Source organism: Oncorhynchus tshawytscha, linkage group LG16 (assembly GCF_018296145.1).
Source record: "Oncorhynchus tshawytscha isolate Ot180627B linkage group LG16, Otsh_v2.0, whole genome shotgun sequence".
In the NCBI taxonomy this organism is placed as follows: domain Eukaryota; kingdom Metazoa; phylum Chordata; class Actinopteri; order Salmoniformes; family Salmonidae; genus Oncorhynchus; species Oncorhynchus tshawytscha.
Window position 1 is genome coordinate 60,624,714 of NC_056444.1, and position 22,754 is coordinate 60,647,467.

Here is a 22,754-nt window from a genome sequence, read left to right on the forward strand (position 1 = left end):
TAAGTTAAGAACAGGCCATAATACTGCCTCCTGTCACACTGCATTATATTGCATTATTACATTGTCACCATTGATAATAACACACCATACCTTATCAATGCATTATAATGCTTTACATGCAGGTGGTTCATAGGGGGAAATGAGTGTCATCAGTGCTGTATTTATATTCTTAGATGTCATAAATTGTCCTGTTTCTCTTCTAGACTTGGATCATTTTAAACTCCACACAAGAAGTGCGGTGTCAGTTCGAGAAGGACAAGGAGTTGTGTTACTCTGTGGAACACCCACGTCCTCAGGAGGTATTGAATTACTTTTGTTATCTTCTTTTGACACTTGACAGTCCTATATGAGTCCACACGGCATTTCAACTATACTTTAGCACTACTACTTAAGCATGATTTTGCAGTCATATTACAATTTAATCAGTGCTTTTGGTGCAATTATTTCAACTGATAGCACAAAACTCAAATAATCAGAAATGCTTCATGTCCAAATCGTTACATATAGGTCAATTCCACACCAGTTTGGCCTAAAGATAGTCATGATGTTTTCGATCTTCCTCTAATAAAAGCCATACAAAGGTTGTTTGGGGGAATTAAGAAATATTTAAATAAAGTTGGAACATCTGTGAGATTTTGTTGTTACCCAGGTCTCCACTACAACGATTAGTCTGTAGATGCTACAAAGTAAGTCTTGGTGTCTTTTCAAAACTTACCGTGCGCTCTGAAATATGAGTAGTGTTTACATTAAGAATGCAATTTATTTACTTTAATATATATATAACATAAATATAACATATTTAACATATATAACATCTGAGAGCAGTGTGTAGGTATATGGATGTTGACTGTGCGTAGGTGTTGGCACTGAGGAAGAAGTCATTTGATGGTAGGGTTTGTCTCATGACACATCCCTTTTGTCCTCTCCATCCCTTTGGGAGCTTTGCTCAAAACACGTGACGCCAGGTATAAGGGGTTATACCACCCTTTATAAAGCATAGCATTTTGGGAAATTGACATAGTGCACTATGTCACATTTGGCTATAAACCCTATAGAGGGAGTGGTTATGTCACCCTTTATACACAAATCAAATCCAAATTAAATCCATCACAAAGACACATAGTCTTTATGGCTGTGTTTACATAAGTGGCCCAATTCAGATCTTTTTTACACTATTAACCTGTGAATGTGAAGTCATACTTCCGGATCAGGTCATCTCCCGGGTCTTTTCAAGATTATATCATAAAATGTATGAAAATACGGTCATTTAAGATATATACAATTATAATCGTATTTGTTTACTGATTTACTCACACCCAATGCCTTTCATCAAAATATTTGAATCTCAAGAAGTAAGACACATCATTGAAAATTAGAAAAGTGTTGCAGCGTTGTTAGCATGCTGGAGCGCGCCTGCTCAAGCTGAGGACCTACAGGATGGTAAGAACCCGTTAGCTACAGGCAATTTGATGTGTTTCATAATAGATTATGCTTTTTTTGTGAATGTTGCCACCCAGTACTTTTTGAAAATGTTTAAAAAAAATGTTTCTGAAGACTGGCAAGCTGTCGAAACACCTTTAAGCAGTTGTTGTTTATGTCTGTAGTTCAAATTAAAGAGTTGTAACTTTTTGGCTTCGTGCTTTTTCTTGGGCGTCAAATTTGTAGATGTTTTTTTCTAAACACATATACATTTTAATATATATCTTAAATTAGCACGTTTTCATGGATTTGAGGATGCATTTTTGAAGCCCATTCTTAGCCTACAAAACGAGGATCCCAGAAGTAACAATTAGCGTCACTTTCATAGGGTATTGGTGTTTTGACAAATCACATCAGATCTTTGCCAATTGGGCAAAAGATCAGAACTGGGCTGCCTGTATAAATGCAGCATTTGTGTTCTTGGTTTCAAGTTTTGAATGTAACGTCATATCAGTAGTTGGCTAAATCTCCCCCTCATTTCCCTTTCTAGGCCTTAGTTATTCATGGGTCTTCAATGAATACCCATACTTCGTCCAGCAAGACAACAGGCGCTTCGTATCTCAGGAGACTGGCAACCTGTACATCGCCAAAGTGGAGCCCTCAGATGTGGGCAACTATACCTGTGTGGTGATGAACAGCATCACAAAGGGCAAAGTTCACAGCTCACCCACATCTCTGGTCCTGAGGAAAGACGGTAAGCTTATTCATCAGAAGACCTTGCATAATGATTCATAACATACAGATAGCAGGCATTGTAGGTAGGCATTCATTGAGCCAGATAACATTTTGTAGTATAATAAAAATAGACTTTTATTTTGAAGACACCTTAAACATGATGTTGAATAAATGTGTTATGAATGTGGGTTGAATGATACGGCGACATTCATGAAGGTGTCATGACTGGTTTCATAAAGGCGTTATGTACAGTATACCTCCTTCGTATAAGCTAACATTGTTATTACCTGATATGCATTGTTTAGTTGCCAGGCCATGTTCATTATAACACTATGTAGGCTTTATCACCGATGATCCAGGTGCCTTATTTTCTTACTCTACTTTTTAAACAACTGCCTGTACTTGGAGGAATCCAATGAACTGTTCCTTATAGCTACAGTATCTCTGCAGCTCTTCACGCTTCTGCAGAAAGTAAACACTGCCTTTGGGTTGAATTAAACATTTAAATATTAACCATACATTCAAAATCAGCCAGACCCTCAAGAGATAACCTTAGTGTATTCCACCCAGGAACGGAGGCTTTAAATTATTTGATGCTGTTATTTCGCTACTCTCGCTCGAATGCATGCTTAAAGCTGCAATATGTAACTTTTTAGGGCGACCCTGACAAATTCATTAAAAACAAGTGTAAGAAGTTGTAGATCTGTTGTCCTATGTGTGCTATTTCTATGCTTCCTGCTCTTAAGCGTCATTTTTGCCTCTTTTACTTTCGTTTTTGCACACCAGTTTCAAACAGCAGAAAATACAATATTTTTGCTTATGGAAAATATGTTTCACAGCAGTTTAGATGGTACAATGATTATCTACGCTATACTTGCTTGATTTGTCACATAAACTGAAATTAGGTGAACTATTAGAATTTCTGCAACCAGGAAATGATGGAGCGATTTCTGCATAGTGTACCTTTAAGTGGAATAGTAGTTTAGTTCACCTAAGAAATAGTGTTTATGCATGTATTTTTTTGCTTTTGTTGGGCCTCACAATGCAAGGTAGCATAGCTTGTATGTCATGAATAATGGAAGCATGAACAACAACTACTTGTACTTGTACGTCATAGGAGTAATGGGAGAATACGAGCCGAAAATAGAAGTTCATTTCCCCGACACCGTACCAGCAGCAAAAGGATCAGTGGTTACGCTGGAGTGTTTTGCTCTTGGGAAGTAAGCTGTATTTCTTGGAGCATGTTTTCAATCTTCCCTCTTCTTTCACTCACTTAAAGCATTTTGGGATTTTTATAGAGAAGTGTCACTAGGGCAATTATGTTTGTTCGACTGTGGCATCTCTCTATTATTCGTCAGAAGAGCCTTTGAATGCAATGATTGTCAAAGTCAGTTTGTGAAGGGCCACATGCATACTTTCTTCAAATGACTCTCTTTATTTAATGGGTAGAATACGAAAATGAGTTGCATAAAATCTCGTTAGATATGGTCTAACAGAGAAGATGTGGAGTCGACACTCTAGATCTCTAACATGTTTTGCTTTCTGTCTTTCCTAGCCCTGTCCCTGAGATTACTTGGAAGAGGGCTAATGGAGTCCCGTTCCCCAGCAAAGTGAAGATGAAGTACTCCAATGCCGTCTTGGAGATCCCCAGCTTCCAACAAGACGACACGGGGGGCTATGAGTGTGTGGCCGAAAACAAGATGGGGAAGAACATCGCTACAGGCCGATTGGCCTTCCATGGTACTGTCACCCTGTGGGATCGCAAATATAATTTTAACCATCAGGCGAGTAAGTTAAAAACACTCCTTTTTACAATGACAGCCTGATAAGTGGCTAGAGGCTAGTGCAGCAATATATAATGAAAATTATATGTACAATAAAGTTACAAAACAAGACCGACATTTAAAAAATAAAAATAAAATACATTTTATTTCACCTTTATTGAACCAGGTAGGCTAGTTGAGAACAAGTTCTCATTTACAACTGCAACCTAGCCAAGATAAAGCAAAGCAGTGTGACACAAACAACAACACAGAGTTACACATGGAATAAACAAGTGTAACCGATGTGAAATGGCTAGCTAGTTAGCGGTGGTGCGTGCTAATAGCATTTCAATCAGTGACGTCACTTGCTCTGAGACCTCTGAAGTAGTGGTTCCCCTAGCTCTGCAAGGGCCGGGGCTTTTGTGGAGCGATGGGTAACGATGCTTCGTGGGTGTCAGTTGTTGATGTGTGCAGAGGGTCCCTGGTTCGAGCCTGGGTATGGGTGAGGGGACGGACAAAAGTTATACTGTTACACAAGCGTACAGTCAAAAACGCAATAGGGAAAAAAAGAAAGTCTATATACAGAGTGTGCAAATGGTAAGGCCATAGTAGCAAGTAATTACAATTTAGCAAATTAACACTGGAGTGATAGACGTGCAGATGATGATGTGCAAGTAGAAATACTGGTGTGCAAAAGAGCAAAAAAGGTAATAAAAACAATATGGGGATGAGGTAGGTAGATTGGATGGGCTATTTACAGATGGGCTATGTACAGCTGCAGTGATCGTTTAGCTATTTTAGCTGATGTCTTCAGCGATCTTTGCAATTCGTTCCAGTCACTGGCAGCAGAGAACTGGAAGGAAAGGCGGCCAATGGGGGTGTTGGCTTTGGGGATGACCAGTGAGATATACCTGCTGGAGTGCGTGCTACGGGTGGGTGTTGTTATCGTGACCAGTGAGCTGAGATAAGGCCGAGCTTTGCCTACCAAAGACTTATAGATGACCTGGAGCCAGTGCGTCTGGCGACGAATATGTAGCAAGGGCCAGCCAATTAGAGCATACAGGTCGCAGTGGTGGGTGGTATATGGGGCTTTGGTGACAAAACGGATGGCACTGTGATATACTGCATCCAGTTTGCTATTTTGTAAATTACATCACCAAAGTCGAGGATCGGTTGGATAGTCAATTTCACTAGGGTATGTTTGGCGGCATGAGTGAAGGACGCTTTGGTGCGGGATAGCAAGCCGATTCTATATTTAAATTTGGATTGGAGATGTTTAATGTGAGTCTGGAAGGAGAGTTTACAGTCTAGGCAGACACCTAGGTATTTGTAGTTGTCCACATATTCTAAGTCAGAACCGTCCAGAGTAGTGATGCAAGTCGGGCAGGCAGGTGCGGGCAGCGAACGGCTGAAAAGCATGCATTTAGTTTTACTAGCGTTTAAGAACAGTTGGAGGCCACGGAAGGAGTGTTGTATGGCATTGAAGCTCGTTTGGAGGTTTGTTAACACAGTGTCCAAAGAAGGGCCAGATGTATACAGAAGGGTGTCATCTGTGTAGAGGTGGATCAGGGAATCACCCGCAGCAAGAGCGACATCGTTGATATATATACAGAGAAAAGAGTCAGCCCGAGAATTGAACCCTGTGGTACCCCCATAGAGACTGCCAGAGGTCCAGATAACAGGCCCATCACAATTCAAAAGGACAAAAACACATGGCAAGAACACAACAAACAGTAAAAACAATCCATATTTGGTCAGCAATCATTTGTTAGGACATCAAATACAACAAGCACACCATCCTACTTTCAAGAGGGATGGATTTATCCATGTGTAAAATGTTCACTACATTTTACAACCATGAACACACACTATTGGTCATTATAAAAGCTGTGCTATATTCAAGATAATGCACAGGCTCTCATGCCATCATTATATTGCTGTTGCTACTACTCATTGGCAAAGTACAGCCACTGTTGGTATTATAATGTAATAATATATTGTTTGTTTATTGATTTTACACTGAACAAAAATATAAATGCAACATTCAACAATTTCAAAGATTTGACTGAGTTACAGTTCATATAAGGAAATCCATCAATTGAAATCAATGAATTAGGACCTAATCTATGGATTTCACATGACTGGGAATACAGATATGCATCTGTTGGTCACAGACACCTTTTTTTTTAAAGTAGGGGCGTGGATCAGAAAACCAGTCAGTATCATGCAGCGCAACATCTCCTTCAAATGGAGTTGATCAGGCTATTCATTCCTTTACACTTGTGTGTATAAGGTAGTTGTTGTGAAATTGTTACATTACTTGTTAGATATTACTGCACGGTCGGAACTAGAAGCACAAGCATTTCGCTACACTTGCATTAACATCTGCTAACCATGTGTATGTGACCAATACAATTTGATTTGATTTGATTGTGGCCTGTGGAATGTTGTCCCACTCCTCTTCAGTGGCTGTGTGAAGTTGCTGGATATTGGCGGGAACTGGAACACGCTGTTGTACATGTCAATCCAGAGCATCCCAAACATGCTCAATGTGTGATATGTCTGGTGAGTATGCAGGCCATGGAAGAACTGGGACATTTTCAGCTTCCAGGAATTGTGTACAGATCCTTGCGACATGGGTGATGGCGACAGATGAATGGCACGACAATAGGCATCAGGATCTCGTCACGATATCTCTGTGCATTCAAATTGCCATCGATAAAATGCAGTTGTGTTCTTTGTCTGTAGCTTATGCCTGCCGATACCATAACCCCCCTCCGTCACCATGGGGCACTTTTTCACAATGTTGACATCAGTAAACCGCTCGCCCACACAACTCCATAGACTGTCTGCAATCTGCCTTGTACAATTGAAACCGGGATTAATCCGTGAAGAGCACACTTCTCCAGCATGCCAGTGGCCATCAAAGATTAACATTTTCCCACTGAAGTTGGTTACGACGCCGAACTGCAGTCAGGTCAAGACCATGGTGAGGATGATGAGCAAACAGATGAGGTTCCTGAGACGGTTTCTGACAGTTTGTGCGAAATTCTTCGGTTGTACAAACCCACAGTTTCATCAGCTATCCGGGTGGCTGGTCGCAGATAATCCCGCAGGTGAAGAAGCCGGATGTGGAGGTCCTGTGCTGGCGTGGTGACACGTGGTCTGCGGTTGTGAGACCGGTTCGAATAACTGCCAAATTCTCAAAAACTCCATTGGAGGCAGCTTATGGTAGATAAATGAACATTAAATTCTCTAGCAAGAGCTCTGGTGGACATTCATGCAGTCTGTGGCATTGTGTTGTGTGACAAAACTGCACATTTTAGAGTAGCCTTTTATTATCCCCAGCACAAGCTGCACCTGTGTAATGATCATGCCGTTTAATCAGCTTCTTGATATGCCACACCTGTCAGGTGGATGGATTATCTTGGCAAAGGAGAAATGCTCACTAACAGGGATGTATGGAACATTCCGGGGATATTTTATTTCAGCTCATGAAACATGGGACAAACACTTGTTGCATTTATATTTTTGTTTAATGTGCATTGTTGTTATCTGTAAGCATTGCAGGCAACTCTGTTTTTGATTTTCAGTTATCATTCTGGTAGAAAACATTTCCAGTTGGGACAGACAGTCTCACATTGGAAGTATATTTGGCAATACTTTTACTTCAATTATTTCATTTTTTTATGCCTGGATTGCTTCTGCTTCCTCTCCTTTTCTTTCCCATGGTCTCGTGGTTGAGGCAAAATAACACTTTCCTAATTGGAGTTGACAGAATGTTAACAAGTGACAATGGTGTTAAAAGACTTTCTGCAAAAGCTCCTTGAAACCCAGTTTGGTGCTGGGAATAGGTCAGAGGTGAGTTTGGCTGTGAAACCGATTTGAATTATGATCTCTACAGTCTGGGAGCGTTGCAGGTGAAGAGCTTTGTGTCATCTCTGTAAGAATTCCCTAATCTCTAGTGCATTCAAGTACATGATAGCGCTGCTTACAGAGGGTGACACAGTTTGAACAGAGAATTGCACATTGTTCCTCACTGTGAAGCCAAGTGCATGTTTGTGTTACTAAAGATAGCAGATACAGTAGATACTGCCCCTTTGCAGTGAAAGGGACATTGTTCTGTGTAGGGTGCAGCTTTCGGATGGGATGTTAAACGGAAGTCCTGACTCTCTGTGATCACAAAAGATCCCGTGGCACTTATCGTATGAGTAGGGGTGTTAACCCCGGTGTCCTGGCTAAAATGTACAATCTGGCCCTCATACCATCATGGCCAGCTAATCACCAACAGCTTTCCGTTGACTCATTCATCCCCTCCCCTCTCCCTTGCAATTATTCACCACGTCGTTGCTGTAAAAGAGAATGTGTTCTCAGTCAACTTACTTAGTAAAATATGGGTTAAATAAATGTAATAAATAAAAAATACAGTAAAGTTTTGTCTACTGTTTTGCAAAAAAAGTGTTTAAGCATTTGCATTTAGTGTATAAACAATGAGAAATTACTAACTGTAAGAAAAGGTTATTGTTTTGGCCATGTGGATCCCAGTTTTGCTCACGAAGATCCCAGTTTCCTTAACAGTGTTCAAGCAGTCAATAAAAACTGTCAGAGGACTTCCCCTTTAAAACCCTCTACTAATATTCAGTCAGTCATTGACATGGAGTATTTTGGATCTTTCTTAGCCAAACCTCAGTGGATTCAGACCATGAGAGACACAGCCCTGGCCATAGAGGAGAGGCTTCACTGGGAGTGCAGGGCCAACGGGAAGCCCAAACCCTCCTACAACTGGCTGAAAAATGGTCAAGTGCTGATCACTGAGGTAAACCCCACCTTCCCATCCATCTCTCATGAGTTCTTTGTCAGTCTTACAGAAAGGAAGGCGCTAGCACACTGAACATTTCACAAAAACCCAACTTTTAGGAGTATATATCCTTTAACTTTTAGGAGTATATATCCAGGCACCTTCCTTACATTGAAACATTGCTTTTGCACCTGTGACATGGGTGTGCATGGAGAGAGATATTGCGTGTGTGTGAGAGAAAGATAGCGTATCAGACTCTCGACAAGCTGCTCCATTTCAAGAGAACAGGCAAACACTCTCCATTATTCATAGCCCATGTTCAGGCTTCTGCGGATTGAGTTAATCTACTGTGAAAAGTACACGACAGCAAACCAAACTTAAACACCCAGAGAAGTGCACCTAGATGTTTCTAGCACATGCACTTTTCTACCACTTTGTTATTGTTTACATTAGCTGGATATTTTGTTTAATTTGACTCCTTACCAAAATCCTCCTAATGGTTGTTTTTACTGTGATAAGTGTGTTTTATTATATTATGTTCATATGACCTTAACATTTACTTGTACTCTACATGCTACTTGTGTCTGTGCCTTGTCAGGAGAGGGTCTACGTTGACAATGGGGTCCTGTTGATCTCGTCTTTGAACCTGTCTGATGCCGGGATGTACCAGTGTGTGGCTGAGAATAAATATGGTGTCATCTATTTCAGCACTGAGCTCATGGTCTTAGGTATGGTGGCTTTTATCCATTTCTTAAACATTGTGTGACTGTCTAACAAATCCAAAAGGTCATATTACTGTTCTTTGAAAGGTTAGAAGGATTCGATAATAATGGGGTCAATAATAATGTTTTTTACGTTTCCTGTGTCCCTTCAGCCTCTTCTCCAGACTTCACTGGTAACCTGCTCAGAGCCCTGCTTAAAGCCAAGGCCGGCACCATAGTGACTCTAGAGTGTAAGCCCCAAGCCTACCCCACCGCTAGCATCCTGTGGAAGAAAGGCAACCAACCCATCCACACCAATGACAGGTAACGTCTTACAGTACATTCTATATATGGTTCGATTCCCCCTTTCTTCTCCACCCATATTAGTGCTCCATATTACATTGATCAGACGATGATCTGTTCCTAATTTATTTTAGTCTTATTTAGACAGGTACAAGAAGATACTGATTTCTGCAAGATAGGATGTATTTCTCAATTGGTCATTTTTCTTTGGTAGTACATACAACCTCCGAAAAGATAGAGACCTTGTAGATTTTTTTTCAAGAAGGAAGAGCTTACATAAAAATAATCTCTACTTATATCATTTGAAATCATATCAAGAAAATATCTAAATGTCAATGACTTGCTATTAGTTTCATAACTGATTGTGTACACTAAAAATGTTTACATAGAATGTTCAGAATAACAGACACAATTCAAGGTCAATGGGTTAGAATTTACCCACTGGGCACAGACATCAATTCATTGTCTATTCCACGTTGGTTCAATGTAATTTCATTGAAATGACGTGGAAACAAAATTGATTCAACCAGTGGGTAGATTTATTTCAAAGAATTTTAGGCACTGTTGCCCACTGGTGTTGATAGGGTTCATCACATGACAAGTTGAATGTAAACAGGGTCATGTTTATTTTCATTTTCAATTACAGAACATTTTTAAAAGTTTTCCGTTCAATGCCTTAATGAAAATGACCCAGTGTAGAGGACATGAGTCGGGCTTATGGTATCCCAATGAGGTAGCCCTGCCTGGGAGAATAGCAAAGCACCCTTTAATGTTTCAAACAGCCGACCAATCAGTCTGTTACCAGCGCTTAGCAAACTTTTTGTTCTACCAAATACAATGTTATTTTGCAGAAAACAAATTAACAACAGACTTTCAGCATTCTTATTTGAAAGGGCACTCAACATGCTCGGCACTGACACACATGACAGATGACGATTGGCTGAAACATGCATGTCTATCTCTTCTGGCTCAAAGTTGGGTAGAGAGTGACTGCATCACTATTGGTCTTTGTGCGAGATGTTGATGTGTTGAAGGTCGCGAACTGTCTGCTTAAACAGTTTGGACATTCATCTGTACCACACAAGATATGGAACCAGAGGCCTTTTCACAGTCTTCAGGTCGAGCATAGAAGCTTGGAAACACACAGTATTAAATAGAGCCATAACAACATGGCTCTCTGCCACCCCAGATAACTCAAGCTAGCAATAAAATAAGATTTTTTAAAAACAGATAAAAGAACACCATATGGTACGATGGGGACTTTGAATAGACACACAGACATTTTTATGTATTTTGGACTGTATTTTGCATTGTATTATGTATTGTATTACGTAGTGATATGTGATGCGAGGTTGTCTCGCCTGGCTATCTTGAGATGAATGTGGGTCGCTCTGGATGGGAGCATCTGCTAAGTTACTAAATTGTGATGTACATGTAGTGTTTTGAATATTATGTATTTCATTTGTTGTGTTTTGATTTCTGTTTGGACCCCCATAAGAGTAGCCGCTGCCCCGGCAGCAGCTAATTGGGGATCCTAATAAACACTACTAATACTAGTGCCAGCCTCGGCCCCTGGTGGAATTTCCTATTCGACTAACAGTTAAGACGGTTTCTCCCGTGGGAGACTGGGGTACAGATTCTACCCGTGTCACCAGTTTCTCCATCTACCCCCACAGAATCACTCTCTCTCCAGGTGGAACTTTGAGAATCACTAATGTGACCAAGTATGATGCAGGCAGCTACACCTGCTTTGCCAGAAACCGATTTGGGACCTCCAGCACCACTGGAAGACTCCTCATCACAGGTAAGGTGTTGCATTACACAGTAGTTTAGCCCTAACCAAACCTACACTCTGTCTAACTAAGGGTTACCAAAGGTAAGAGCTAAGCTAGCTCTTCTCTGATACTGAGCTCAGACTTGAGGGCAGAAAACATGACCAGATTCATGGTTTGCATCCCACAGTTTCTTTTTGTCATAGGAATTTCATTGCGTTGAGCTGTGTTCCCTACTGTAGAGTACACCCTACTGTACATTTTGCAGTAGGTATAATAATACATTGGAAAGGTGTTCGTGAAACTACTTTATCTTTGTTTACTTGGATGCAGCCAACCAATTGACTCGGAACAAATTAAATGACCCTGAGCCGAAATAAAGTTGTAAAAGTATGCTTTTATTGCCGATTTTGAAGTGTATTTCTAGAAGAGGGGTTGTTGGTTGCTCATGCAACTATTAACCTCTTCAATTCTGACGCTCTCTGGTGGCATTTTCTAAACGATGCATAATATTATATATTACCCTCAAAGTACATTTCGGATTCAAAGCTATAAGTCCTACAAACACATGCTTAGTACTGTTAGAAAGGTAACTGACTACTTTTTTAGGTTTTAAATCAAATATGTCACCAATTAATGTTATAAAAGGATTAGTAATATAAAATGATGGCACTCTAAGCATGCACACAGCTATTTTGAAAGTGCAGGGCTTGTGCAACATACATTTTTGTCTCATAGGAATCTTTTGTCTTACAAGAATGATATACATAAATGAGGAGAATGTTTTAGTTTCTATCTATCCATTGATGCAAATATATCCCCTGTCTGATGCCCAGTTCCTCCACTAGAGCGCAATAGGAGATCACATGACATCTCTTGGCCACTTGAAACCAGTTGTCTGGTTTGGGTAGTGAGTCACTGTTCCAAAATGGCTGAACAGATTTTCAAGCATGACCATAGGAATCAGGCATTTCAAGTTATTGGGTCAGTGTTTTAAAATAAAACACAGACAGGTGAGAAAACAAACTATTTTCCCATTCACTTTTCCTATTGTATATTAGTGAGATAGATCAACGGCGCATGTGGAGGATGCATACAAAGGAAATGTGGCTAGATAAGGAAATGCATTGCTTTATATTGACCATCAGGGTGTACCCTTTCCATGCATACTAAATGTTTTCACTTTTGGTGACTTGATCTGCATAGCATACTCTATGAATATGACTATAGCTCATGATTTATGGCCTTTGTGGGAGGTGTGGTGGGGGGTGGAGGTAATGACATTTCCCGCAGTACGATTTGAGTAAAATATCCAAAAAGATAGATTCAAATGATATGTCAATTTTCGAACAAAAATAAGAGGGGGGTACCCCCACCCCCACCCCCCACTCGCCGGGCCCTGTACAGGGCCAAAAGAACAACCCCTCAGAGTTCACAGGTGAGCCGAATGGTAACTGTCGAATAATTTGGCTGCCAAACACTGCATTTATTTTTAAACCATACTATGGTATTTGCATTTTCCGAGGATTTATTCAGAGAAGAGATATACGTATAGAGAATCATGAGACATCTTTTACATATCATTGTTCATGCTGAGGCTCCAAATACAATCCCTGCAATAGTGATACATTTCTTATCCCTTTATTCTTTTTTTTTTGATTTATTGATTTTATTTAGCAAGATAGAGCAAGGTTGTAATTAATTGCCCTGACTTTTGAAGCGCAGCGGCCTCCGACAAACAATGGCTGTAGTGGTTGCAACTCAGTGTGCCCTTATTGTGTGGTCAGCAGGTGCTCGGTGTGTGTAAGCATGTGTCTGTGGGTTAACTCATCTCGTGGATAACAGTCCCACCATCTCGAAGTATAAATCACCTCTGCTTTTTTAATCAGATTTATCTGGGTATTGTAATTGCTTTCAGGATTACCAAAGATTATTCCAGTCATGTCAGCAAACAGTATCAGCTCTTATTAGTAACAAGCCTGTTTAATAACCCTTTACTTGGCTAATCTGTTGTAATACTTCCATAATTCTGCCTGAAAACTGTAAGACTTATTGCTTTACATAACCCGTCTGTTTATGACAGCAAGTGTAACATTTCCACTATCCATAATTACCTTGTTTCAGGGTTGAGTAGGTTACTTTCTAAATGTAATCCATTAGTTACCTGTCAAATTGGAATCAGTAACGTAACTTTTGGATTACCAAAACTCAGTAACATATGATTACATTCAGTTACTTTTAGATTACTTTCCCCATAGGAGGCATTAGAAGAAGACAAAATTTTATGTTACCAATTTAATTATTGCAGGATAAATCAATGAAGCTGGCTGTAACGGTTGTCTTCTGTGGACGAAGGATCGGACCAAAGCGCAGCGTGGTTAGAGTTCAACATGTTTAATAAAGACCATAAACGTGAACACTACAAAATACCAAAACAACAAATGCGAAAACCACAACAGTCCTATCTGGTGCATAGACAGAAGACAACCACCCACAAAATACCCAAAGAACATGGCTGCCTAAATATGGTTCCCAATCAGAGACAACGATAAGCACCTGCCTCTAATTGAGAACCAATCTAGGCAACCATAGACTTACATAAACACCTAGAAAGGAAACAGCCCCATAAACATACAAAACCCCTAGACAAGACAAACACATACATCACCCATGTCACACCCTGACCTAACCAAAATAACAAGGAAATCAAAGAACACTAAGGTCAGGGTGTGACACTGGCTATATATGGATGTTACATTTGACTTTATTGGGTTGGTTATGTTACCCATCGCTAACCCATCGCTTTCTACTACTACATAATAATAATACAATGAAATTATATCTTTACATTAAAAACCAAAGTCAACTGTTTTTAATGTAGGCTGGGATCTGCACTATGTAGCTGTTGCAAGAGCGCATTTTTCACTGGCTGTCCACTGGTTTCAAAAACAATGATTGATAAGCAGTTTATACTTCTTGAATTCAACTATTATTGGGTTCAAATACACATTTAGATTTGTTAACAGCCATCCACAACACCCACAATCCGTAAGACGCAAATAGCTAAATAAGAGAGCAGCATTGTGATTCACATCAATGAGCTACTTAGATATCAATAATAAGTGATATCTGTATCGCTGTAGACTAAACCACTGCTGTCATCCTTACATCCAAGCGTTTATTCAAGTTGGATATTCTTTGGATGCCGACAGTAGTCGCACCATTGGAAGTCTAAGCTTGGACTGTAGCCTACAAAATACTATTCCTGCTCTTTTCCCGCGATCCATCAAACACATTTGGTGTGTCATCATAGTGGTCTCTGACTTGTGGTCAGACTTGCTCAGGTGTAACTAACTTGCTGATTTGAATGTCATTGAGAAAACAGAGAAGTGTCAATGATTTATTTTTCGCAAACATCCTTTCTGAATTTAAAAGTAATCCTTGAAGTAATTATTTAGTTTTCCAAAAGTATTTGTAATCTGATTACAATATTTTTGCTGTTAACGTAACTGATTACAGTTACCGTTTAAAAAAAAAATCCCATACATGTAATGGATGACATGTAATCTGTTACTCCCCAACTCTGCTTGTTATTGAACAAGATATAGACAAACAGAATAGCTTGACCGAATAGCATTTGATCATACATTGGAATTTTCAGTTTACTTCCTGAATTGACTGAAATGTAATTGACCCCATCCCTGGTGCTTTGTGCGTGGGATTGTTTGTACATTTTGGACAGATCCAACAAGAATTACTCAGGGGCCAGTGGACATGGAGATCATAGTGGGTGAGAGCATCGTGCTGCCCTGCCAGATCGCCTGTGATCCTGTCCTTGATGTCTTCTTCACCTGGGCTTTCAACGGACAGCTCATCACCAAGACAGACAGGCATTTTGAGCTAGTGGGAGGGGTGAGTGACCCACTTTCTTCTACACTATTTCTTTGAACATTTGGACATCTGGCATATCTTTCTCAATTCGGTCACATTTGTTCAACTCCAGGGTGTGGTGTCCCCTGATTTCCCCTATTTGTTTTTAGGGGAGACTTTGGCCCTGTTCAAATACTTTAAACGCACAGACTCTTCCTAACACATTGATTGCTGTAAGCAATGGCTCTATCACATACCTGTAACTTAACCAATCCAGCCATGCTGTCATTGTTAATTTTTAATTTTTATTTCACCTTTATTTAACCAGGTAGGCTAGTTGAGAACAAGTTCTCATTTACAACTGCGACCTGGCCAAGATAAAGCATAGCAGTGTGAGCAGACAACACAGAGTTACACATGGAATAAACAATTAACAAGTCAATAACACAGTAGAAAACAAAGGGGGAGTCTATATACAATGTGTGCAAAAGGCATGAGGAGGTAGACGAATAGTTACAATTTTGCAGATTAACACTGGAGTGATAAATGATCAGATGGTCATGTACAGGTAGAGATATTGGTGTGCAAAAGAGCAGAAAAGTAAATAAATAAAAACAGTATGGGGATGAGGTAGGTGAAAATGGGTGGGCTATTTACCAATAGACTATGTACAGCTGCAGCGATCGGTTAGCTGCTCAGATAGCTGATGTTTGAAGTTGGTGAGGGAGATAAAAGTCTCCAGCTTCAGCGATTTTGCAATTCGTTCCAGTCACAGGCAGCAGAGTACTGGAACGAAAGGCGGCCAAATGAGGTGTTGGCTTTAGGGATGATCAGTGAGATACACCTGCTGGAGCGCGTGCTACGGATGGGTGTTGCCATCGTGACCAGTGAACTGAGATAAGGCGGAGCTTTACCTAGCATGGACTTGTAGATGACCTGGAGCCAGTGGGTCTGGCGACGAATATGTAGCGAGGGCCAGCCGACTAGAGCATACAAGTCGCAGTGGTGGGTGGTATAAGGTGCTTTAGTGACAAAACGGATGGCACTGTGATATACTGCATCCAGTTTGCTGAGTAGAGTGTTGGAAGCCATTTTGTAGATGACATCGCCGAAGTCGAGGATTGGTAGGATAGTCAGTTTTACTAGGGTAAGCTTGGCGGCGTGAGTGAAGGAGGCTTTGTTGCGGAATAGAAAGCCGACTCTTGATTTGATTTTTGATTGGAGATGTTTGATATGAGTCTGGAAGGAGAGTTTGCAGTCTAGCCAGACACCTAGGTACTTATAGATGTCCACATATTCAAGGTCGGAACCATCCAGGGTGGTGATGCTAGTCGGGCATGCGGGTGCAGGCAGCGATCGGTTGAAAAGCATGCATTTGGTTTTACTAGCGTTTAAGAGCAGTTGGAGGCCACGGAAGGAGTGTTGTATGGCATTGAAGCTTGTTTGGAGGTTAGATAGCACAGTGTCCAATGACGGGCCGAAAGTATATAGAATGGTGTCGTCTGCGTAGAGGTGGATCAGGGAATCGCCCGCAGCAAGAGCAACATCATTGATATACACAGAGAAAAGAGTCGGCCCGAGAATTGAACCCTGTGGCACCCCCATAGAGACTGCCAGAGGACCGGACAGCATGCCCTCCGATTTGACACACTGAACTCTGTCTGCAAAGTAGTTGGTGAACCAGGCAAGGCAGTCATCCGAAAAAATAAGTAAGAATTAGTTCTCAATTGACTTGTCTGGTTAATATTTAAATAAAGATCCAGCCATGTCAGATGAGTGATCCAATCAGATTCTTCAAGGAAGGAAGCAGGCATTCTTTAAAGTATTTTTTGAGCAGGGCCTTTGGCTAGTTGTAGCTCTGGATTGGTTACTGTGGTCAATAGCACATACCCATTATTGCGCAATATCCGTGCAAGCCAATTTGTGCTAGGTACACTGAAGCTTGAAAATTGAGAGACATGAGTTATACTTTCATGTAAATAAGAAAGTGGCACGTTCCCATTGGCTTCTGTCCGAATCTTCCGCATGCTCCCGGGAGTTACAGGAAGTAATTAAAACACTTGTTGAGTCTCGATTTTCAAGCTTCTCAGCACTTGCACGCACTGGCTCGCACGCAAATATCAAACTAGACATTGTCTGTCTGTCTCATTAATTTGAAAAACTCAATAGCAGTCTTTGATAAGGCTTCAATCAATTGTTCCAATTGTATTTTGTCAATAGTAGCTCAACATGATTTATTAAGTTAGCCTGATCAAAACATATTCAACTTTCTACTGCATCTTTGGTTTCAAGTACATTTTACAGTGTCAGAGTTTTTCAACTTAACATGAATCTTTTGCCTCTGTTGTATCCTCTGAGGTTTTATATTTTGATGTTCAGCTGCAAAATGATCACTGATCAAGGTCTTGTAACAGATCTTCAACTGTATTGGATATCAGTGGGGTAAAAAGGCGTCGTGCCTTGCCTGGACTACAACAAAAAAACTACTGGATGAAATGGAACACCCACACATTCTGAGAGATTATACATCCGGCATATATGTGTGTGACTGACAATTTTCTTATCACTAATGAGATTCACTCCTCAAAAAGTCTATAATGTCCCCAAGTCCAAAGAGATTATCAACTAACTTGCCCGCTTCAAGGAATTAATTTCCATAATTAAATCAGATCAGCCTCGCCACTATCCCTCCGCCACAGCCAAAGGAAGGGATTCCACCTTTAATTTAGCATTCGCTGCTGGCAGTCCTCTTCAGAAATGAAAATCTACAGGGCCCTATTTTTTTTTTAAATTACAGTGGAGAAAACTGCCCGAAGACCCATAGACGTAGGAGGGGGTTACATTACAAATGCCCTTTACTTACCCAGGTTGTTTGGGATTTCTTATGATTGCCTTTGTAGAGAACAGCTGGGGATCTGATGATTAGAAACATCCAGTTGAATCATGCTGGGAAGTACATCTGCGTGGTGGACACAGACGTGGAGAGCCTGTCAGCAGTGGCCATATTGATTGTAAAAGGTAAGAAACCCTCCTTTTCGCAGAATTACCACTCACTAATTATAACTGGAGTCAGTTCCTGTAAACACAGAGGGAGTATGTTTGAAGGCCCATTTAGTAGCACCGTTTACAGGGGAATATAGTAGTTAGCTTAATTACCGACATAGAATAGCATCATATAATTGAGCTGTTGTTGCTAGGGGGAAACGTACAACTGACACACAGGAGGCATTCTTAACTATTGAGAGAGAGGCCCTTTAAGGACTACATGACACATTTATATTAAATTAATGACAAGCATTTTGCCAATGTCAGCTTAGGTTGTACATTGAGTCGTCATCAATATTATCTTACTGAATTACATCACTTTTCTGTCACAATACCCAGTAGATGGCGGATCTGAAGGAAATAGAGTGGGCCTACCGGCCTAAAGTGAGTTCTGTCCTGAAGCATCAATCGTCAATGTCATTTTGGGTTTACAACGTGCTCTTTGACAAAAATGTATTCTTAGGGTAACACACAAATGTATGTACAAATGTATGTTGTACAGTAGATAAATAAAGATCCATTTCAGTGTTACTGATACCTTTTAGTTCTGAAATGTAAAGGGACTTTTATTTAGAAAACTCCTTACTAATGATATTGAATTTATTTTTTATGAAGGTTGGTATGAATCATACTACAATACTCATAAATGTGTTTCATAAATGTGATGTGAATGTAAAATACCTAAATATGTCCATACAGTGTACTGTATTAAAAAGGGGACATTTTTTAATTCCCATTGTAGTGGTGCCTAAAAACAAAGCAAATGTAGTATGTTCATTTTAATCTCCGACTATTTTAACGCCCCTGAGATTCTGACAGTATTCTCTCGGCCCTGCCAAGAATATATAATTAACGAGATAAAGAATTGATCCTTGATTGTAGGTTTTAATGAGGGCGACACATCGAAGCTTCTTATTGGAAAGAGCTAATGAGTTTTACATAGATCGATATCGTACAAATTAAGCTGATGGTGACATTCTAAATATAATATATTTAGCATGTCTTTATTATAGAGCGAATCACAACAACTTTTGACAGCTATTATACATTATTTGATTAAATATCAAGTCACGTTTGCAGTTCTTTATCATGTTTATGAAGTGTTGCATTGGCAAAATGCTCTAATAATTGAAATGTTGTTTAGAATTCTGTTCAAATTCCAGCAAATGAGGAGTGTCAGTGGTCCTAGCATAGATATTATGAAATATCTATTTAATTCTGTGGTTCTTACTCTCATTGTTTGCTGGTGGTCTATGTATTAGCTTTGGCGAACTGACACCTTCATTACAACAGGAAACAGCAGATGAGCTTTAAACATCAGCCCCTCCAATTGGTTGGATAATAAAACTAAATAATTAAAACGGGGGTTCTCGAAGGCTACAGAGATTGTTTTCATTTTCACCTTTTAATGTAGCCCTGTGACAACTACAGTACTGTTGATGAGTGAGAAGAGGATAATTAGAGGGGAAAATGTATACGCCTGAAGTGGCTTCCTATTCCTTATTAATAGTGTTTTTTCCATTACAGCACATAGTGAGCTTTGGGCAAGAGACATATCTTTCTCTGTATTTTGGCTCTGGCCAATACAAGATAATATACAATAATATACAGTGCCTTCAGGCAGAAGTCACACCCCTTTTTCTCACATTTTGTTGTGTTACAGCCTGAACACACAATAACCCATAATGTCAAAGTGGAATTATGTTTTTCAAAATGTTTACAAATTAATGAACAATGAAAAGCTGAAATGTCTTGAGTCAAGTATTCCACCCCTTTGTTATGGTCAGCCTAAATAAGTTCAGGAGTAAATGTTGCTTAACAATCACATCATATTGGAATGAACGTTATTTACAATAAGGGTTACATGGAGAAAATCGGACCTCTCTGAAATGAAAATGGATGGCCCTACTTTCAGCAAAATATATTTTACCTTAACCATCCCTAAATGGTTGAAAAAAACAACAACAAGTAACCCTACCCTATACCCAAAATAATAAATAAAACAAAGAAAACGTGTCTACCATCTACCCCCACTTCTTGGACAGGCCAGAGCCTAAGATGTGCAGTTTTAGAAACTGTTCATCTCTTCATCTTTTAAGCATTACATAGCAATGCGTGAATTTAGGGCACAGAGCCAGGGCCAGGGCTGCGGGCCAGAAGGTTGTGGGTTCGCAGACAACATGAGGTGTAAGATCTCCTTTATAGCAAAAACATTGCATTGTATTTGCAGGTCGGCCTTTTATAAACATTTCATGCAATTCAACATCATTTCACATATTAGCGGAGTCGTTTTTTAATACCACACAAATTACCAAAATTTCAGGCTAAGAATTGACAGAGAGATGTGTTCATCTTATCATATTTCTCCAATGCCAAATCAGTGTGTCTTGTTTGTAAAGAAACTGTCCAAGTTTACAAATAATTGAATCTGAGATGTCGTTAGGAATCTGAGCATGGTATTTTCAAAAGTTATGCCTACCTTTCCACCACAGACAGAGTAGGCCTACCGACAAAGAAAAATGTAAGCTTTATCTTCTGGCTACTTCTTCAGTGGCTTAACCCAACGAGAGATGATCAGAAGTGTTTCCCTAAAAATTGTCTGGGTTTAAACATCTATTGTACAGAAAGGGAATAGCTTAATCAATTGATAGTGACCGAATTAGATTACTTCCCAAGCAAAGCCAGCCTCTGAATATGAAAGAAACAAAACAATTCTATCCCCATATGCATCGGAGTGATGTCTTTCCCAGGTATCTTACGGCTTGTTTCTTTACGGCCCTTCACTGACATGGAGGTAGGCTATTTAAAGTAGTGGGTGGAGGAATTGACCGACAAATCTATTGGTTATAGCAGCCTGTAACCTAATTTTTTTTGTCAAACAAGTAGGTTTACCTCTTATTTCTTAAATAGGAAGAAATAGGCTCCTACCACAAAGCCCTCTTGTTGTTAGTAAAGTCTAAATAAAATAAAGGTGGGTTGAAATGAATTATGCCTACTCGAATTTGTATTCTTTCAGCATCATGAGTTGTCCATTTCCGATTGTGCCACTGCTTCTGCTACAAGTTTCAGCACCACTATGTAAATTACTCCAATCTGGCTTATTGTGAGGTCAATAACTCTGATAAATACATCACGGCCAAGAAACATAATGTTTTTAATAAAAATCTATTATAGTAGTAGCAAGCTATCAAAGTTGACCTCTGGCCCTCATCTTTGCACTCTCTTTCTAAAACTGAATAGAACATAGGCTATAGGCTAGTCCACACATTTTTGGGACTAGGCCTAATCAACAACAAAAAAATCAAAAGAAACCTTTGGCACTCCTCCTAAAGTGTCACCAGAGCCCTACACAGCACAGCTATTGGTTAAGCAGCACACACAAAAGTATTTGATCAGAAAGAGCAGAGCAGGCCGGGGCTCAGGATTGGAATATCCATTGCGCTGTGTAATGCAGCCTGGTTTTATCAAACTAAATCAAACTTTATTTGTCACATGTGTCGAATACAACAGGTACCGTGAACCTTACAACCTTACCGGGTAAAGTAGATAATAAACAGCAAGTAGCAGCAGTGTAAATAGTCCTGGAGAAACTCTCGACTCGCTCCACTACAGCCCAGTCAATGTTAATGGGGGCCTGTTCGGCCCGCCTTTTTCTGTAGTCCACGATCAGCTCGGTATCCGAATTGGAGTGGGTCTAGGGTATCCGGGATGATGCTGTTGATGTGAGCCATGAGCGGCCTTTCAACTCACTTCATGGTAGTCATTTAGGCAGGTTACCTTCGCTTCCTTAGGCACAGGGACTATGGTGGTCTGCTTGAAACATGTAGGTATTACAGACTCGGTCAGGGAGAGGTTGAAAATGTCAGGTAAGACTCTTGCCAGTTGGTCGGTGCATGCTTTGAGTACACGTCCTGGTAATCCGTCTGGCCCGCGGCTTTGTGAATGAGCTCGTCTGGTAGGCTCACGTGACTGGGCAGCTCACGGCTGTGTTTCCCTTTGTAGTCCATAATAGTTTTCAAGCCCTGCCACATCCGACAAGCGTCAGAGCCGTTGTAGTAGGATTCAATCTTAATCCTGTATTGACTCTTTGCCTGTTTGATGGTTCGTCAGAGGGTATAGCAGGATTTCTTACAAGTGTCCGGATTAGTGTCCCGCTCCTTGAAAGCGGCAGCTCTAACCTTTAGCACGATGCGGATGTTGCCTGTAATCCATGGCTTCGGGTTTTGATATGTACGTATGGTCACTGTAGGGACGACGTCGTTGATGCAGTTATTGATGAAGCCGATGACTAAGGTGGTATACTCCTCAATGCCATTAGATGAATTCCGGAACATATTCCAGTCTGTGC

At 40.3% G+C, this 22,754-nt stretch overlaps 1 protein-coding gene across 1 annotated transcript in view; it reads left to right on the forward strand.

Moving 5' to 3' along the window:
- The window catches only part of cntn3a.2 (contactin 3a, tandem duplicate 2), a 67,422-nt gene that overhangs the window by 5,670 nt on the left and 38,998 nt on the right, over positions 1-22,754 (forward strand). Inside the window, exons 5-14 of the mRNA XM_024399763.2 lie at positions 204-299; positions 1,970-2,173; positions 3,272-3,374; positions 3,710-3,894; positions 8,597-8,733; positions 9,314-9,443; positions 9,590-9,740; positions 11,396-11,523; positions 15,234-15,403; positions 18,262-18,379. Coding sequence (XP_024255531.1) covers positions 204-299; positions 1,970-2,173; positions 3,272-3,374; positions 3,710-3,894; positions 8,597-8,733; positions 9,314-9,443; positions 9,590-9,740; positions 11,396-11,523; positions 15,234-15,403; positions 18,262-18,379 — 1,422 coding nt within the window. The remainder of the gene's footprint in view (positions 1-203; positions 300-1,969; positions 2,174-3,271; positions 3,375-3,709; positions 3,895-8,596; positions 8,734-9,313; positions 9,444-9,589; positions 9,741-11,395; positions 11,524-15,233; positions 15,404-18,261; positions 18,380-22,754) is intronic.